The sequence below is a fragment of the Lupinus angustifolius genome, chromosome LG06, assembly GCF_001865875.1.
Source record: "Lupinus angustifolius cultivar Tanjil chromosome LG06, LupAngTanjil_v1.0, whole genome shotgun sequence".
Classification (NCBI taxonomy): Eukaryota; Viridiplantae; Streptophyta; class Magnoliopsida; order Fabales; family Fabaceae; genus Lupinus; species Lupinus angustifolius.
Window position 1 is genome coordinate 928,548 of NC_032014.1, and position 16,070 is coordinate 944,617.

The following is a 16,070-nucleotide window of genomic DNA, read 5'->3' on the forward strand; positions in this document are numbered from 1 at the left end:
CTCTTCCATGTTTTGTTGAATGCTTGATTCTTCATTTGTTGCTCTATTTTATTTAAAATATATTGAATAATGCAAAATAAAACTTCTCTTAAAAAAATATAAAAATAATAATAAGAATTCGATCTTTGATTGAATAATAAGTTTTTTGTAGCCACTTTTGATCTCAAAGCACAGCGCATTCTTCTTATTTTTCTGTCTAATGACATGCTGAGTAACAAAATAAAGTTTGCATATCTCGGGGGAAATATAAAAAATAAATATTAATGCTTCTGAAGTGAAATAATGTATACTGTAGGGTGTCACTGGAATTCAGCAATCTATCCATTCAAGACTTTGGCTTTCTCAATAAGATTAGCTTTTTCTTTAAATAATGGCGTTGGCCTTATTGTGATTATCCAAGTTTACCTAATGAAAAAGAGATTCTAAGCTGTGTCTTCTGAAAGGGAATTTGTGGAAACCGACATGCCAGCCAATAAAATTAGTTATAAAATACAAGATATATACAATTAGGGTTCAATTGGTTTGGTATGCTTATGGGGCATTTGGCATCCTTAAATAGTAATCAAAATATATGATCATATTTATTTTTATTTCTTTTAATGTAATTTAAGAGTCAATGATAGATATTCACTAGACAATATAAAATACACTTACATCATACCATAAGTACATAAATATCATTAAAAAAAACCTATCTTGTTTTGCCATGAATATGTATTGTTTGAATTAAGGTTCTTCCCCCAAGGGATTTTTACAAATAAGTTAATGCAGTATTTAGTTGAGAAAAGAAAGGGTTTGACCATTGGAAAGATGGAAGTGTGCAAGGTACTGATTTAATAGATTTAAAAACATGCATGTCTGTAATAACTGCATAACTATTTTGGTCTATATATATATAGGTCATAGTGCAGTGGCTAACTCGCTATTCACATGGGTTGTGTTTAACTTTAATCAGGTCGTAGGTGGATAAAGTTTTATGTATTAGACATCTCTAAATACCTTTGTTTGGGCCATTTCTAAACAAATGGATAGAGAGGGGTAGAGCATATATGTGAGAATCATTAATCCTGCATTATTTTGCTTGGCTTTGAAGGAGACTACGAAGGTAATGTACTACAAATGAAAAAATATGATCGTTATTGATCATGGAGACGTTGTTTTTGTGTCTTATTAATTTAAAGCGGTAGATATGTTTTGTTTCTTTATTTTGTAAATCACTGAATCCAGGAAGCTTAAAAAGGCTTAGTAATGTTTCTAATTGATTTCTATCATCATAAACTCAGACATTTTGTCATGTTTCTCTTGGGATGTTACAAATCTTGTCAATCAGTTTCGCTTCATAGATTTGTGGATAAATAGGGTTCTTTTTTTGTTGTCTTTTTTTACCTTCCGGTTTTGAAGTTATATAAAAATCGATTTAACCGTAGTCGATGCAAGATTTTCTCAACCACTTGAACTCCTCTGTTTACTTCCATGCATCGTGATCTTAGATATATAAAAACGACAAGTGCTGTAAGAAATAAAATGTCGTTCTCTACAAAAATCGTCAATATGGTTGCAGTAGGCAAAGCTTAGATTTTGCATTGCATGCAGAAAAATATGGTTAGAATCAGATTAAACACATCTGCTCGACCATTCAAGTGATAGTGTCTTTGATTTTATTTTATTTTCGTATAAGGGTGACTATAAATTTTAAACTTCTAGCAGCTAAAGAGAATACCATATTTTTGGTTTACCACAAGTATTCTCGCACACAATACTATATTTTAAATTGTTATTACTATTGCCACGATAATAAGTATATTAAAATTGTATAAAAATAGAAGCACTATAACACAATAACAATCATGCATAACATCGTTGCCATTCATTCATTCAGCCGCCTTAGCTTCACAACTCCCTCCGACATTTTAATTTCCATTGGTATCAACAATTTGTAATTTAACTATTCAAGAAGTATAAAGTATTTCCTTGTACCATGACATAAATTATTTCATTCAACTAGTAAAATTATGACTTATATCCTATTTTTTTTTAGTTTTTAGAAATATATTCATATAAAATGATTAAATAATAGGAGCTATTTTATTCTCCTATTTATGTTAGATATGTTAGTCTAACTAAAAATCTTAGAGCAGAATAGGCCTTAATTTTTTTAAACGGCCAGACATATGCCTTACGTTCTCTAAATAATAAACAAACTCTCATCTCATTTAACTAAGTTCAACCCCAAATAAGTGCCGTATAGTGTCTCTAGGACTCAGCATTTTCCGCTTTAGATGTAATTATTTTCTTGAGATGTGCATTTACTTTAAATAGAATCTTAAAAAAATGCATTCTCGAACTATATCATAATTTATTCTCTTAATTTTTTCAGTTAACCATTAAATTGGACTCTCTTTTTTCAATTTCCATTGCAGTACTGTAATTAAGCCTGTATTTTTTATTTGGTATGGTGCCTTTAGTAGGATATTTTTCAGATCAAAATGCTGCTAAGATATTTGTTAACGGAGTAAGAAAATAACACATTGATTTACACAACATTTTGATGTAAAATTTTGAATAAGTGGCACACTCTATATTTTAATCGCCTAAGTGAAAAATAACAAATATAAATATGATAAAAGTCCTATAGCCACACCTGAGTCATAGACCTTACAATGCATCCCCACTTGTTTCTAAGAATCAAGAACAGCTTATGAATTCTAATCTGAATCAGATGAAAATTGAGGAGGACACAGTGTGGAAACCATTTTAGACAACATCTCTTCCATTTCCTCCAATTCTTCCTTTCCAAAGCCCCAACTCCTAAGTATCTCTGCCCCAGCTGCCCCTCGCGCAATTCCAAACTGGTGAAGATTCTGCAATTTACTCTCTAGTAGTGGTAAGACAGCACTGCTCGAACGCAATCTAGCCGCCATTGGAATCGAATAGACATCAATGGATCCTTTTGATGAAGAATTAGTCATCTCGCTACCAATAAATTCGCCATGCTGACCAACATGATTCCCAAAGATTGATGGAAAAGGCAACGGAATAGGCAGGGGAGACCGAGCAACAGACAGATGCCGGAACAGTGGCCTTGTATTGGCACGTTGAAAAGCAGCATCAACTTTATCCTTTACTTCAGAAACTGAAGCATGATGACCTCCTATTGAACCACAACAGTGAAGGACAGAACTTAGAGAAGCAACAGAAGAGGGAAAATGACCATTGTAGATAATTCAAGTAGATCACTTAACACATTCATGATTATGAAGAATCTACTAAGCATCAAATTTGCAAAAGTTAGCATCTAGTTCAAGCAAATCAAGTTTCTAATCATTCCAATGGTTATAAACATTTTCTGTGAAATTACCTTGTCTTCAAATGACAATGAAAATGTGAAACTAAAAAGGAATAAAAAAAAGGGCAGCACAATGTACGAGGCTTCCACCTAATGGAGTCCAGTTAGGGTAGATACACACAACCTTACCCTTACAAGAATTAGTTGATCATTGGGGGAGCAAGTGGGAGCACCTGCATCCCTTAAACTTCTTTAACAATAAATTAATCTCTATCTATCACTTACTTTTCATTTTATCATTACATATTTAGCAACTTATCAACAACAAAAAAACTCATTCAAAAATCAACGAAGAACTAAAATTTGTTACAAGTTGGTTGTGAAAATAACACTTCATACTTTGATAGTGATCCAAAAATTCAATCCTATGGAATTCAATGAGCTACCAAGAGAAAAATAGTTGGAGATATTAAATTTAACATTTTATTCTTGATTTCAACAAGACTTAACCATTCAGGTTTGAAGAATCACACAACTACTTGTGTGAAATTTGGTAAAAACTGAAAAGATATTATATGGTGACTTTATTGAAAAAGATTAATAGTTGATTTATTGAAAAAGATTAATAGTTGAAACTTTTATATTTGATTCAATCATGGACTAGTTTAGGTTTTTAACATTACCAAGAGCAAAACTTTAATGAATGTGTGTTCTTTCTTTTACATAATTTATTATTAATGTTATTTTGGAATAATATTTTATTTTGAAACTTTGATAAATTATATATTTATATTTTATTGTTACTCGGTGATTTTATATCATAGATTTTAACTGAAACTAGTTGCAACATTAAATCGTTTATAACTTTAAGTTTTTAAAAGAACGTATAGTGACACTATAAATGAAAGGTATAATTTTTCCCTTGCATATTTTATTGTTAATTGTTGTTATTTTGAATTAATATATTATGAGTGGGGATCCACTTACTCCAAACTTACTCTTCATCCTAATCATCAATTCTAGGGATATCTAATGATTTAGATCTATTCACTAATTCAAACCATTGGATTTTCCTAAAATTGATGGCTAGGATGAGGAGTTGGAATAGGTGGATCTCTCCTCATATATTATTAATATGATTATATATATTTCTTTGTATTTTATTGTTACTTGATGGTTTTTACTACAAATATTAACATCCCCTCAACTTTGGTTCAAGATCCGCCACTACTAGTGAGAAGAGGTTGCTTCCGGGATTTGAAAATATAACCTTTAGGTCAGAAGACAAGCAACCTTACTGTTATGAAAAAGTTCACCCTATATAACATAAAAAGTGAATACCAAAGCAATATCAGAAACTACCAAAATCTATTAGAACAAGAAGTCAGTATCTCAATCATTGACTTGGATACCACCAGCAGATCCATAAAGCACAAACACCAAGGACCAAATATAACTTACTGTTATTGCACATTTGCACCTAAAAACTACACATTAATTTTATCCCTTTAGACCCTTCAAAAGAAAGATGAAAAACAAGGGTATTATTAAATTCGTGGCAGGATTTGCTTTTTGTCTCCAGTTCAAACCTACATTAAAATATTTTTGCTCTACTCAAATTCACAAAACATGTATTATACATCTTTTTTATTTTTTCTTTTGGACATAGACATTGCTTCGCACAATGATTCACACGAGACACATATCCTAAGATCTCTTGTTTTCAGAATATTCCCCACTAAGAATTTAAAGATGAGTTGAGATCTAGAGAAAGTACTATATTATAAATAAAACCATGATGCTTATTAGAATGGGTCAAAAATATTGAAGTATAGAATATTGTTTGAGTAAGTTTAAACGACTAAGACAAGAAAAAAGAGATGAAAAATTAATACACATCTATAGACAATACCTGGTGCAAGAGCTCCATGGACTGTCATGTATTCAACCGCCTGCATATCTTCAACATCCTCTGCTACTTGTGGGGTTAGTGGCTGCAAATTCTCTAACAAAGACAGTTGATTTGGTCCCCCTGAATTTCAAAAATAAGACCAATGAATCACCAATCAAATATATTTCTTATCAAGATTAACTCGAAAAATTATTGACATGTACCATTCAAAGCATGTGCCGGCATGGCGACGTCCAGAACCGACACTATATTCTGCCTTCCTTGCCCTGATAACATTTGTATAACTCCATGAACATCCACAGCCCCAGAAACAGAACATGCACCTGTTGTAGGTCCAACAGGTAGCATTCGAAAAGGAAGACTAATGGAGTGTAGTGCAGCAGCATAAACTGCACTTGAGTGGTAATGCTTCTCATCTTCAATGCGGAGGAACTTGGAAGCTTTACCTATGAAATTAAATGGAAAAAAATAAGCTTAGTTCTGAAAGACATCAAAGAAAGGTTGAGCAAAATTGAATTAAGAGTATTGGAATCAATTATTTATGCATCATTGAGCCAACACCGTTACATTTGACATTGGTGAGGGAAATTGCATCAATACTAGACCAAAGTACAACACAATTCAATGTCATCAATAACATCTGGCCGTTTATGTTAGTAAGTATCAGCATGTGTAACATCGACACTTCCTGCCTATTACAAAAGAAGGATATTAACTACTGAGTTGTCTAACATAATAAATTCCACATTACAGAGATAATTACTTTTACTTAAGGAGGGCAGACCAACTGGTACAATAAGTTTACAATAGGATGATAGCCTTGAAAATGATACAGCATCATGAAGATCCCCTAAGATTGTACGCTTCCTGCTCTGAGGACTTGAGCGTGGCCTAGGACCTCGGACAGTATACAGCAAAACAGGAGTGTTTTTATATTCATCAGCAATATTTTCTAAAAATTCAGCAGCCACGGCAGAGAATCCTCCGGAGTCGTCGACTAAAAATTGAAATCCCTGTCAAAATTTAAAGTTTGTATTAAGTCACATCAAACCATAATGGTTTTGTTTAGAACCTAATTAATGGACATATTTGAAATTTGTTTAGGTATGGCTAAGATCAAAACAATACATGTTTGAAATTTGACATCAACAATACCATCAATCTAAACAACTCACACCAAAGTTTGTAACGCTGAACAAGAAAAGCAGGATATCCATTAACGCTTTAGATAATTAGTCATAAAGCAGGATTTTGAGGCTATGGTGTTAAGTTAGCATTTTTTTACAGAATTACAAATACTGTAATTCTCTATTCCAGAGTTTACGAAATATTAAGTTCATCGTAGAAGAATATACCTTGGAATAAGTAAATTAGTTCAACAAAAATATGTTTTTCCCATGTTAAGGGAATAACCAGTGCATTTATTTATGTGTTTATGACACTGAAAAAGAAAAGCATGATATCCATTAATGCTTTAGATGATTAGTAATAAAGTAGCATCGTGAGACTATGATGTTAAGTTAGCATTTTTTACAGAATCACAATTACTGTGCTCCACTCCAGAGTTTACGAAAATATTGAGTTCATCATAGAAGAATATACCTTGAAATAAGTAATTCAATAAAAATAAGCTTTTCCCATGTTCAAGGCATAAACAGTGCATTCTTATATATGTAAAACCTTACAAAAAATGCTTCCGCAGTTCCGCTCATTGCTTCATGACAAGGGTTAAAATTAAAGATACATGAGAAGTATCCTTGACACCCAACTACAATCACTGAACAAATGAAAAGCAGTATATACTAGTAATACTTACCTGTATATGGTCACACTCTTCAACAAAAAATCGAAGACTGTCACTAATTTCTTCCCCCTGCGAAGACCAAGAAAAAGAGTTCGTCCCATTTCCGTAATTGTCAAATTCATCAACATCGGTCCAAACTCCACTCAATTCATACAGACTTCGCTGGTGATAATGAACTTTTGAGTAGTCTGTCCAAAACTGTACATCATTTTCTAGGCTTTCAATAATATCCTTATCCTGATACTCACAGTGAGAGCCATTATTTGAACCATTGTTCTCATTTACCGTACTTAAATTTTCCTCTTCATAAAGTCTTTGGAGGAACAAGTTTTTATTGTGAGGTGTATGGGCTTGGGTGGAAACCCCACCAGTCCTGCACATTGTCAATGGGCATTCAGCACATTTGAACATAAACTTAAACCGAAGGACATGCCAAATATTGGTGAAGTAGATTTTATGTCCAAATAAAAAGGGTAAGCAAACGAAGATAAAATATGAGTCCTATTACATGCTTCTGTAGCAAAGGTCTGCCCTCTGCTACACGTTTTCACAACTGACCTTATATGACGTCTTCTTACTGCTAATATTTACAAAAACAAATGCTACAAAACCACTGTCATTTTGCTAATACTAATAATTCAGAGAGAAGATTCACTTGACAGAAATCAACATTCCCAACAATATCCATGTTAGAGAGCCTTCTACAATTACCAAGATTTTTCGTCTTTCCATTCTTATTACAAAAGCATAGACTAAAAGCTCTTACCATGTGAGAATATCTGATGGCGTGGGAGCATCCTCCTTATACAATGTACCATGTGAGCTCATACATCCAAGGGATCCTGCAAACATTAAAAAATCCTAAGAATAGAATACATGGATATAAAAAATCCTAAGAATATATATATATATATATAAGGATAAGATCAATACAAGGGGCAAGATGATAACAAAGCAAATGCAAGGATATTGATTGAGATAAAAGCTGATATTCGAGAAGGAAACACTGCATAGGTAAGGTATTATACTTTCTTCATCTACTTAAGGGCAGTAAGGCTAGCATGTAACACAAAAAGTTTGAATATATAGGAATTACATCAATGTAACTGTTATCGATATCAGATCATGGACCACCGCGGAATGCCCAAAATCTGATATACAGGATAGCAGATAACGTCACGGGAAAATAACGAACACATAGCAGATTAAAAAATTAGCTATATATATAGAAAAAAAAGAAATAAATAAATACAAATCAAACAGAATAATAATGAAAGTATTAATATAAATAATAAATAAAAACATGGCCAAAAAGAACCAAAACACATGCATAATGTCATGGACTTTACAACATGACCATGTTATAGTGAGTCATCCAGTTTACCATTTTACAACCAACTTGACAGTTAACAGATAATTACATACAGGATTGTCTTTGAGAATTCAGCTTTAATTAAGACTAACAATGAACCCTTCCTTATCAAAAATTGGCATTAACATAACAAACAACACTTGCAACAAATAGGTATAATGAACAGGGCAAGATGGAACAACACTGACACCCTTGTTTATTAATTTAAAAAATACATAAATTAATCACCTCTCAAATTTATTGAAACTAGGCGAGGAGTATATGTAGGGATACCCTGCAAACATTCAAACAACAATGATGTAAGAATAGATAGAGCATCCAATGATTGTAATCAACAACTTCATATGAATAGAACTATTTGAATCAAAGTTGAAGTAGAGAAAATTGCACCTGATGTGTTTCACCGGAGCGATAAAGCACATCCATGTTAAGATCCTGATTCTTGAACACCGAATCAGCATTAGGGTCCGAAGCCAATCCAAGCAACTCATCCTAACAATTAAAGATGAATGAAGTATTAAACAACAATTAAGAATGAACAAACTTAAAGCACTTGAAATTCAACAAAAAAATAATAAAGGAAAAAAATGGTTGAAACCTGAAAATTCCAGAAGTGAGAGCCAACGAAGTTAGCAAAGTCACCAACTTGTATAGTTACAAGTTCTTTCATATTTGTTCCAAACCAAACACGGCGTAAAGGGTTAGAGAGTGGGAAAAAACTGAAGAGGAATTGTTGAGTGGACACGTAACCCAACTCAATACTCTGTATCCAAACAATTATGTTTTCCACCAAGGGCATCACTTTTTTTCTTTTTCAAGAGCCCAAGTTCAAATCTTCGTCATGTACATTTTTTCATGATACATATGGTTCACTCTCATTTTAGAACCCAAATTCGTTGATATACTTTTTGCCTATATTGATTAAATTATACTGACATCTCCTGAGTTTATGAAATTATACACAAATCACCCTTCACTTTTTTATATCTATACAAATCTCTCATAGTTTTTATACTTTCATTACATTGACCACTCATGTATAAGAAATAAGTGTAATCTTTTATACAAAAAATGTGATAAATACAATTAAGTTAAACAAAACATGATATGATATATAGTGTAGACAAGTCTAAATAATATACAAATCAATGTATCTTTATTATTTTTTATTACAAAATACATCAACAATTCTAAAGAAATATTGTTTAAATCGCTCATATAATATAGTGTAACGAACCAAAAATAATAAAGAAATATTGACTCATATATTATTTGGACTTGTCTCCACAATATATCATATTTTGTTTAACTTAACTGTGTTTATCACATTTTTTGTTTAAAATATTACACTTGTTACTTATGCAGTGGTGGTCAGTGTAACGAAAATATAAGAATAAAATTAGGGAATGTTTGTGTACGTATAAAAAAGTGAGAATTAGTTTGTGTAATTTCACTAAAACTCAGGAGGTGTCAGTGTAATTTACTATATTTTTTTTAAGGCTTTAGTACTTCCAAGAGTGGCTGACTGATTTTGACAAATTGATTATTGCTTAAATAGTGTAGATGAAAATGATTTTTGAAGTTTATGGTTCAAAATTTAGTTTACCAATCAGACTAATATGATGTTTATAGAAATCTCAAGCAACTAAAATGAATGTTTTTAAAATTCAAAACATCGTCATTTACTAAGCTGATAAAAATTTCCATCATAGAATTGCCATGTCAACAATTCTATTAACATTGACAAATAGAAGATAAGAAATGGAGTAACATGAATCTACATTTTAAAAGTTAAAGACTATATGATAATCTAAATTTATTAGGAATGGAAAACATTTACTAAATTACGGACTCAAAGTGGTAATTACTCAAAACTTTTTTTTGTTAAATTTAATAACATGGGAATACGCTAAAGTTGGTAATAAAATAAAAAAGGCTCATCTGACTAGATTGACTTGGGGATCTTTCAGTCAGGACAATTGTACAATGTTATTAACACCGTACCGGTTATCAAACCGTACCGGTTATCAAACCGTACCGGTTATCAAACCGTACCGTACTGGTTGAAACTTTTACTAATGCAAGAATAAAACTGAGAATCACCATTCTTGGACACAAAACTGAGAAACAGGAAATAAATAAAGTTAATTCCAGTGTACATTTCCTCCAAGTTCCTACACCAGTCACTGTCTGAATACGAAGTCAGAGTCATCCTTGCAGCTTCAGGAGCTAGACATATACAAAATTACCAATAGCCAAGTGTAAAATATTAAAAAAAAAAAGTCTTGTAACATTTAATTCTTAGAGAAAAATTACTGAAAATCTGTTATTTTACTATCTATTTCCCTCGTTGGCCGAACATGCCCAAAAGATACATAAAGAAGACCACCTTCAAAAACTACTTTGATAGACAAAATTCCTCAATTTCCCATGCTTGACCCAACAACAGAGCACAAGCAACTCAGTGCTATGATGTCTTTATAAAATGAGGAGCTAACAGTTTTGTAACAGTGAAGCCATTGAAGGTGTCCACATCAAAGAGTTCTTTCAGCTTTTCGTCACATAATATTTTCCTCTTGTCCGATGGATCCTTCATAAAATCAATCAGAAATTTAACTAGTGTTATAGTCATAAAGCCATGCAAAGTTCAGGTTATACACAATAAATAACTCAATTGAATTGCAGCCAGCCTTAAAAATTTAAACAGCAACAGAAAATCAAAACCTTTTCCCTCCGGGTGGTACTGGATAGATAGATCAACAAATAGAGTTGAAGTTATAGTTAAAACTGAAAGTAGAAAACCATAATAACTACATATAATGGGGGCATAAAATAGGAAAATAAAGCATTGCCCCAAACAAAAATAGAGTGACATAGGTAACATAAAAACTTGAAAGGTACGATTGAATAATTTTTATTTGACAACTACCGCCAAACAAAAATAGAGTGACATAGGTAACAAATCTATTCACCATCTGTGACATCTATTCACCTCGTGATTCCAAATCAAGAGATTTATTGAACAACTTGTGGTCTCTTGTGTAAAAACGGAAAGAGTTGAGGGGAAATGGGTGAAAATTAAATTTCGTCTTCCCTCCTCCCACCTTCTCTCTAAATGAGTGCATTCATTGAATAAATTATCAAATTCTAGTACTTTCTTCACACTATGGGAGTGTATTTTATGCTGCTTGACACGATACACTCCTAAGAGGGATGTAACAATAATGAGGATGTTTACTTAAAAACATAAACAAAGGAGTTGAAGGCCAAATGAAGTTAGATAGCGCCAGTTGACTTGGTTGAGGAGAGTTGACAGGCTTCTGGTTAAGTCAGAGTGCTAATGGACTTGGTTTAGGGAAGTTAGAGACTTTATGGATGGGATATGGTTGGGTTTCCAGCAAAATTGAAACACAGAAGTGCATCTTGAGTCAACTTTCGCATTACATGAGGACGGGATCTAGTCATCTTGAAATAGCTATATTAATGTAATATTATTTTACCATGATAATATGTCTGATACTTATTTATATAGTAAAGTTTTAGTGAATTGGGTTTGGAGGGTCTCATCAGGGCCAGGGTAGGCGTGAAGGCTCTAGGAGTGGTTGCAAAGGTACTTACAAATTACCCACCAACGAGGGTGCACGTGCTGGCAGCAAAATTTGAACTCACGGCCTTGTGGGCAATGACCCTATTCCTTACCAACTAGACCAACCTTCAATGGCAATATGTCAGATAATTTGAATATGACTTTTCATGCTTTTCACATGGCATTTTCATTATCGAGGAGAGACAATTACAACTTTATTTGAGGCAATACATATATATGGCTGGAGGACTATTGAGAGAAGTTACACACCTGAAGGTTGTTTCCTTTTATGTAATCCCACATTTTTTTTATGACCTCAGCTCTTGTTAACTCACTTTCTCCAGTACCAAGGAAGTTAGCAAGGGCATCAGATAGCTTAAGAGGAGCAAGAAAACCTGACTTCCCTCCCTTCTGTCGTTTTTCCTTTCTTTTTGGCTCATCCGAATCTGTCATAAAAGTAGGTTAAGAATGCAGAGGACATGATCTAAGAAAAAAACTATAGTAATTGGTAAAAGTTGCATGAACAAGTATAGAAAAAGTATTCCGTATACCATAAATCCCCCTGTCCCCAAAAAAGGGAGTCTCTCTAGTTGCATAAAATGATTTCTGATATAAACATGTGCACATACATAAAATAAAAGGAACAAAAGTAAAGCAGGATAAAAATCGGCAGGAGCAAGAATTTATAATTTGGTTAGGAAGGGACTCTGATCAAGTAGACTATTAACCAAATTCATTAACCATACCTTCTTCTCTCTCTTGTTTTTTCTGCTTTTCTTTTGGTTCTGCCTTCACCTGGACAACTATATCAAGAGACGAAGTTTAAACAATATTCTCTAAATTATCTAGAAAAAGTTTACTAGAAGAATAGAGCAGAGAAGCTCAAGTCTGCAGTGTCATGAAGAAAAAGTTAACATTCAGTGGAATGACAAAATATATTATAAATCAGTGGAACTCCTTTCCTAATAATGCAAGAACATGCAAAGGGGTCCAGTACACAAAGCAGTAATATAATTTTATCATGCTTAATAAGGGGCCCCAAAAAGATACTTCGACAAGAAAGCCTCAGATAAAACTTCACAATTTCGATGAATTTGAACCCCTTTAATCACAACAAGATTGTAATAGTATTTTAAAAAGGGTTACCTTGTCTGACATACAGTGAAAAATAACTTACGAATAATACCCAACATCTTATGTGGAAATAACATACAAATTAGTAAGAGTGAAGCTGCAGAAGCATACCATCATCTGAATCCAATGGCCAGATGTGCTTTGATAATGCTTTATTCATTTGGAACATGTTAATGGATTTGACACCAAAAATGGCACGCAGTGGTTCATCACAAATGATATTTCGTCTATTCTCTGGGTCTTGCAAATCTTTCTCCCTAATATAGGCCCATAATTGCTTCACGACCTAAGGCCAACATTATAAAAACCATGCTATAAGGACAGAAACAAAAGATCATATACTCACTCATTTTTAAAGAAATTATAGGCATCTCCTTACTACCATTTTTTACCCCATAAAAAAGAAAGAAAAAGAAAGTATACCTCTGTCCTGGCCATTTCTGGTGCTCCCATGAGTTCCTGAAGTTGCGGGGACAGGCTACACAATTTGCAAAAACCACCACTTCTTTTCTTTACTACCTCATCACCTAATTTGTTAGATCTGAAGCACAAGATAAAAACAGCAGTTATAAAACAAGGGTTTCCTCCAATGGAAAATATTTACAACTAGGTACCTATTCTAATCCCGATTCTCACATACAAAGGCATATAAAAATAAAAGTTTTTCTCACAAATCATTTGTTGTCAAAGTTTCAACCGGTGTTCACAAAACAAAAAAATCCCTTATGTCTATTGGTTTCATGCATGTTGGCTAGCTATAAAGAAAAACTTATTGATTAAGTTGGATATCTGCAACACTGAAACTGCAACCTTTGTGAAAAACAAATTCATTAAATCGTAGGCAATTCTAGAAGCAGGGTGAGACCAAGAAATCAATGCTTTGTCAATGAGCATGATTTATGATGGAGCATTATGCTCTCTCTGATTGTTGTTGCATGATAGGTTTCTCCCCCTCTCCCCATCCCCTTCTCTCACTCGTGCTTAAGTACATTTACAAATATGTGGCATCACAAGAAGAATCAAAATCTTAACACTTGCATTTGAGAAAACTTTTATGTCATTGAATCAACCTGCAGTTTTAGTCAATATATCTTATATTATTGGACTCAACCAATTAGGCCAATGATCTGGACAAAGTTGGCACATCTTCAAGATTATGTTTGATTCACGAAATTTCAGGAGATCAGCATATATATAAATATAACGATAAATATAGAAAAAGGTTTTACATGTTTTCGTTAGTTTATTGTTTGAAGCAGGGAGGGAGTTTTATCTTGGAGGTTCTCTAACTTAAAAAAGGGCCAACTCTTGAGCGATTCTCTTGCAGTCAACCATTCAAGTTTACAAGTATTAGCATTTTACTACTGTTGTTCACCAGACTGTCTACATCCACGGAAACAAGTCAAACACTCACATCAGAGAAAAAATCACTTAACAGAGAAAAACCAAAAAAATTAAACCTTTCATCTGTGATTGACTTTGCCGTACAAGAAAGCATAGCAAGGTTTTATTGTTGGGCAAAGCAAAGAATAAGATTAAGAAGATGCACATGCGTGCATGAGTTAAAGTTAAAACAGAACACTTTATGTTAATGTAAACCTGCAAGGCAAGTAACCTTGTCACTAACTTGAAAAGCACACAATTTTAGAAAACAACCAATAGAGAACAAGAAAGCGTAGTTTCCAAGTGGACCCCCGATTAATCAAAAATAGCCAAAAGTCATGTTCTTGAGTTATTATTATTATCATTATCAGAAGTTTATATAAATTACCGATGATTATAACTGTCAGTTAAAAGAGAAAAGATTGATTTAAGCGCACATGCAATTTGAAAACAACGCAATTTCTTTAATTTTAATTCATTAACGGAAAGAAACCAAGAATAAGCAGAAAGTAACTAACCGTTCTTTATTCTTCTTCTTCTTCTTCTTCCCATTCCTAGAATGATTCGGTTTGTCTTCTTCATCATCATCATCATCATCATCATTCTCTTCTACCTTGGAATTAGAGCCTTGGCTTTGTTCGGATTTAAACGCTTCTTCTCCTTCTTCCTCTTCTTCTTCTTGTTGTTGTTGGTGTTCGGTCTGGAGAAACAAGTCAACCTGTTCCCGAATAAATGCCTTTCTATCAGACAAATCGATTCCGAAATCGCTTTCCAACTGGCGGCGGACGGTGGTAGTGGTGGTGGTGTTGAGGTCGGAGCTGCGGAGGAACTCACGGAGGCGACCGATAAGTTCCGATTCAGATACCATTTTGAAATAAATGCAAAGAATGAAACGAGTTATGTGACTCAGTCTTCTCAGCACAGAAAGAAGAGAAAGAGGGGGAATTTGGGGAGAGGACACAAATGTAAATAAACAAAAAATACTTCTCACTCTTTCTCTCGCTCGTTTCTCGTTGAGGAATAATAAGGAGGGTGCGGTTACGAGCGCCGCACGTGCGATTGTGTGTTTTCTTTTCTTTGCCCTTGGTCTTGTGTGTTCTCTATGACTCTGTCTGTCGTGCGTTTTAAATGGAAAGAAACTGAACCTTATATTTGGATAACCTACATTTTGGACTGTCACGTGCATAAAGTTGGGCTTTCATCGTCTACTCACGTGTGGAAATAGACGTGCTATCACGTGAAAATGGACACGTTAAAGGATCGTGTTTAATGGGCCAGTTTCTTTAGCCCACATTCTCATATAAAATATCGACAAAATGCATTTTTATTATTAATGTTTGCTTTAGAAATGTAATTAATAATTATAGACAAAAAATATTTATAAGCTAATTGTTTAAAAGATATATCTTGAGTTTAATATTTAATTTAAAAAAATATTTATAAGCATATTACTCTTATTTAACTTAAACTCTACTTACTCTATTTTTTGTAGGAAGCAAAAATACAAGGATGGAATAAATGAAGAAATAACGAAAACCACATGCAAAGTGATATCGATCATATGAAACAACCGCATCTTTCTAGTAGCCTCTA

General features: G+C 33.3%; 2 protein-coding genes across 2 annotated transcripts; both read right to left on the reverse strand.

The window, feature by feature from the left end:
- On the reverse strand, nt 2,514-9,188 carry LOC109348650 (protein misato homolog 1). Its single transcript, XM_019589165.1, has 9 exons — nt 8,973-9,188; nt 8,765-8,866; nt 8,603-8,648; nt 7,769-7,844; nt 7,015-7,375; nt 5,962-6,211; nt 5,402-5,644; nt 5,199-5,318; nt 2,514-3,151 (listed from the first exon to the last, which is right to left on the reverse strand). The coding sequence occupies exons 1-9, from the start codon at nt 9,171-9,173 to the stop codon at nt 2,706-2,708; spliced, it is 1,845 nt and encodes a 614-aa protein (XP_019444710.1). The 5' UTR covers nt 9,174-9,188; the 3' UTR covers nt 2,514-2,705.
- LOC109348651 (upstream activation factor subunit spp27-like) lies at nt 10,483-15,575 on the reverse strand. Its single transcript, XM_019589166.1, has 6 exons — nt 14,996-15,575; nt 13,518-13,635; nt 13,206-13,380; nt 12,707-12,763; nt 12,231-12,406; nt 10,483-10,964 (listed from the first exon to the last, which is right to left on the reverse strand). Exons 1-6 carry the CDS (start codon nt 15,343-15,345, stop codon nt 10,842-10,844), a joined length of 999 nt encoding a protein of 332 aa, XP_019444711.1. The 5' UTR covers nt 15,346-15,575; the 3' UTR covers nt 10,483-10,841.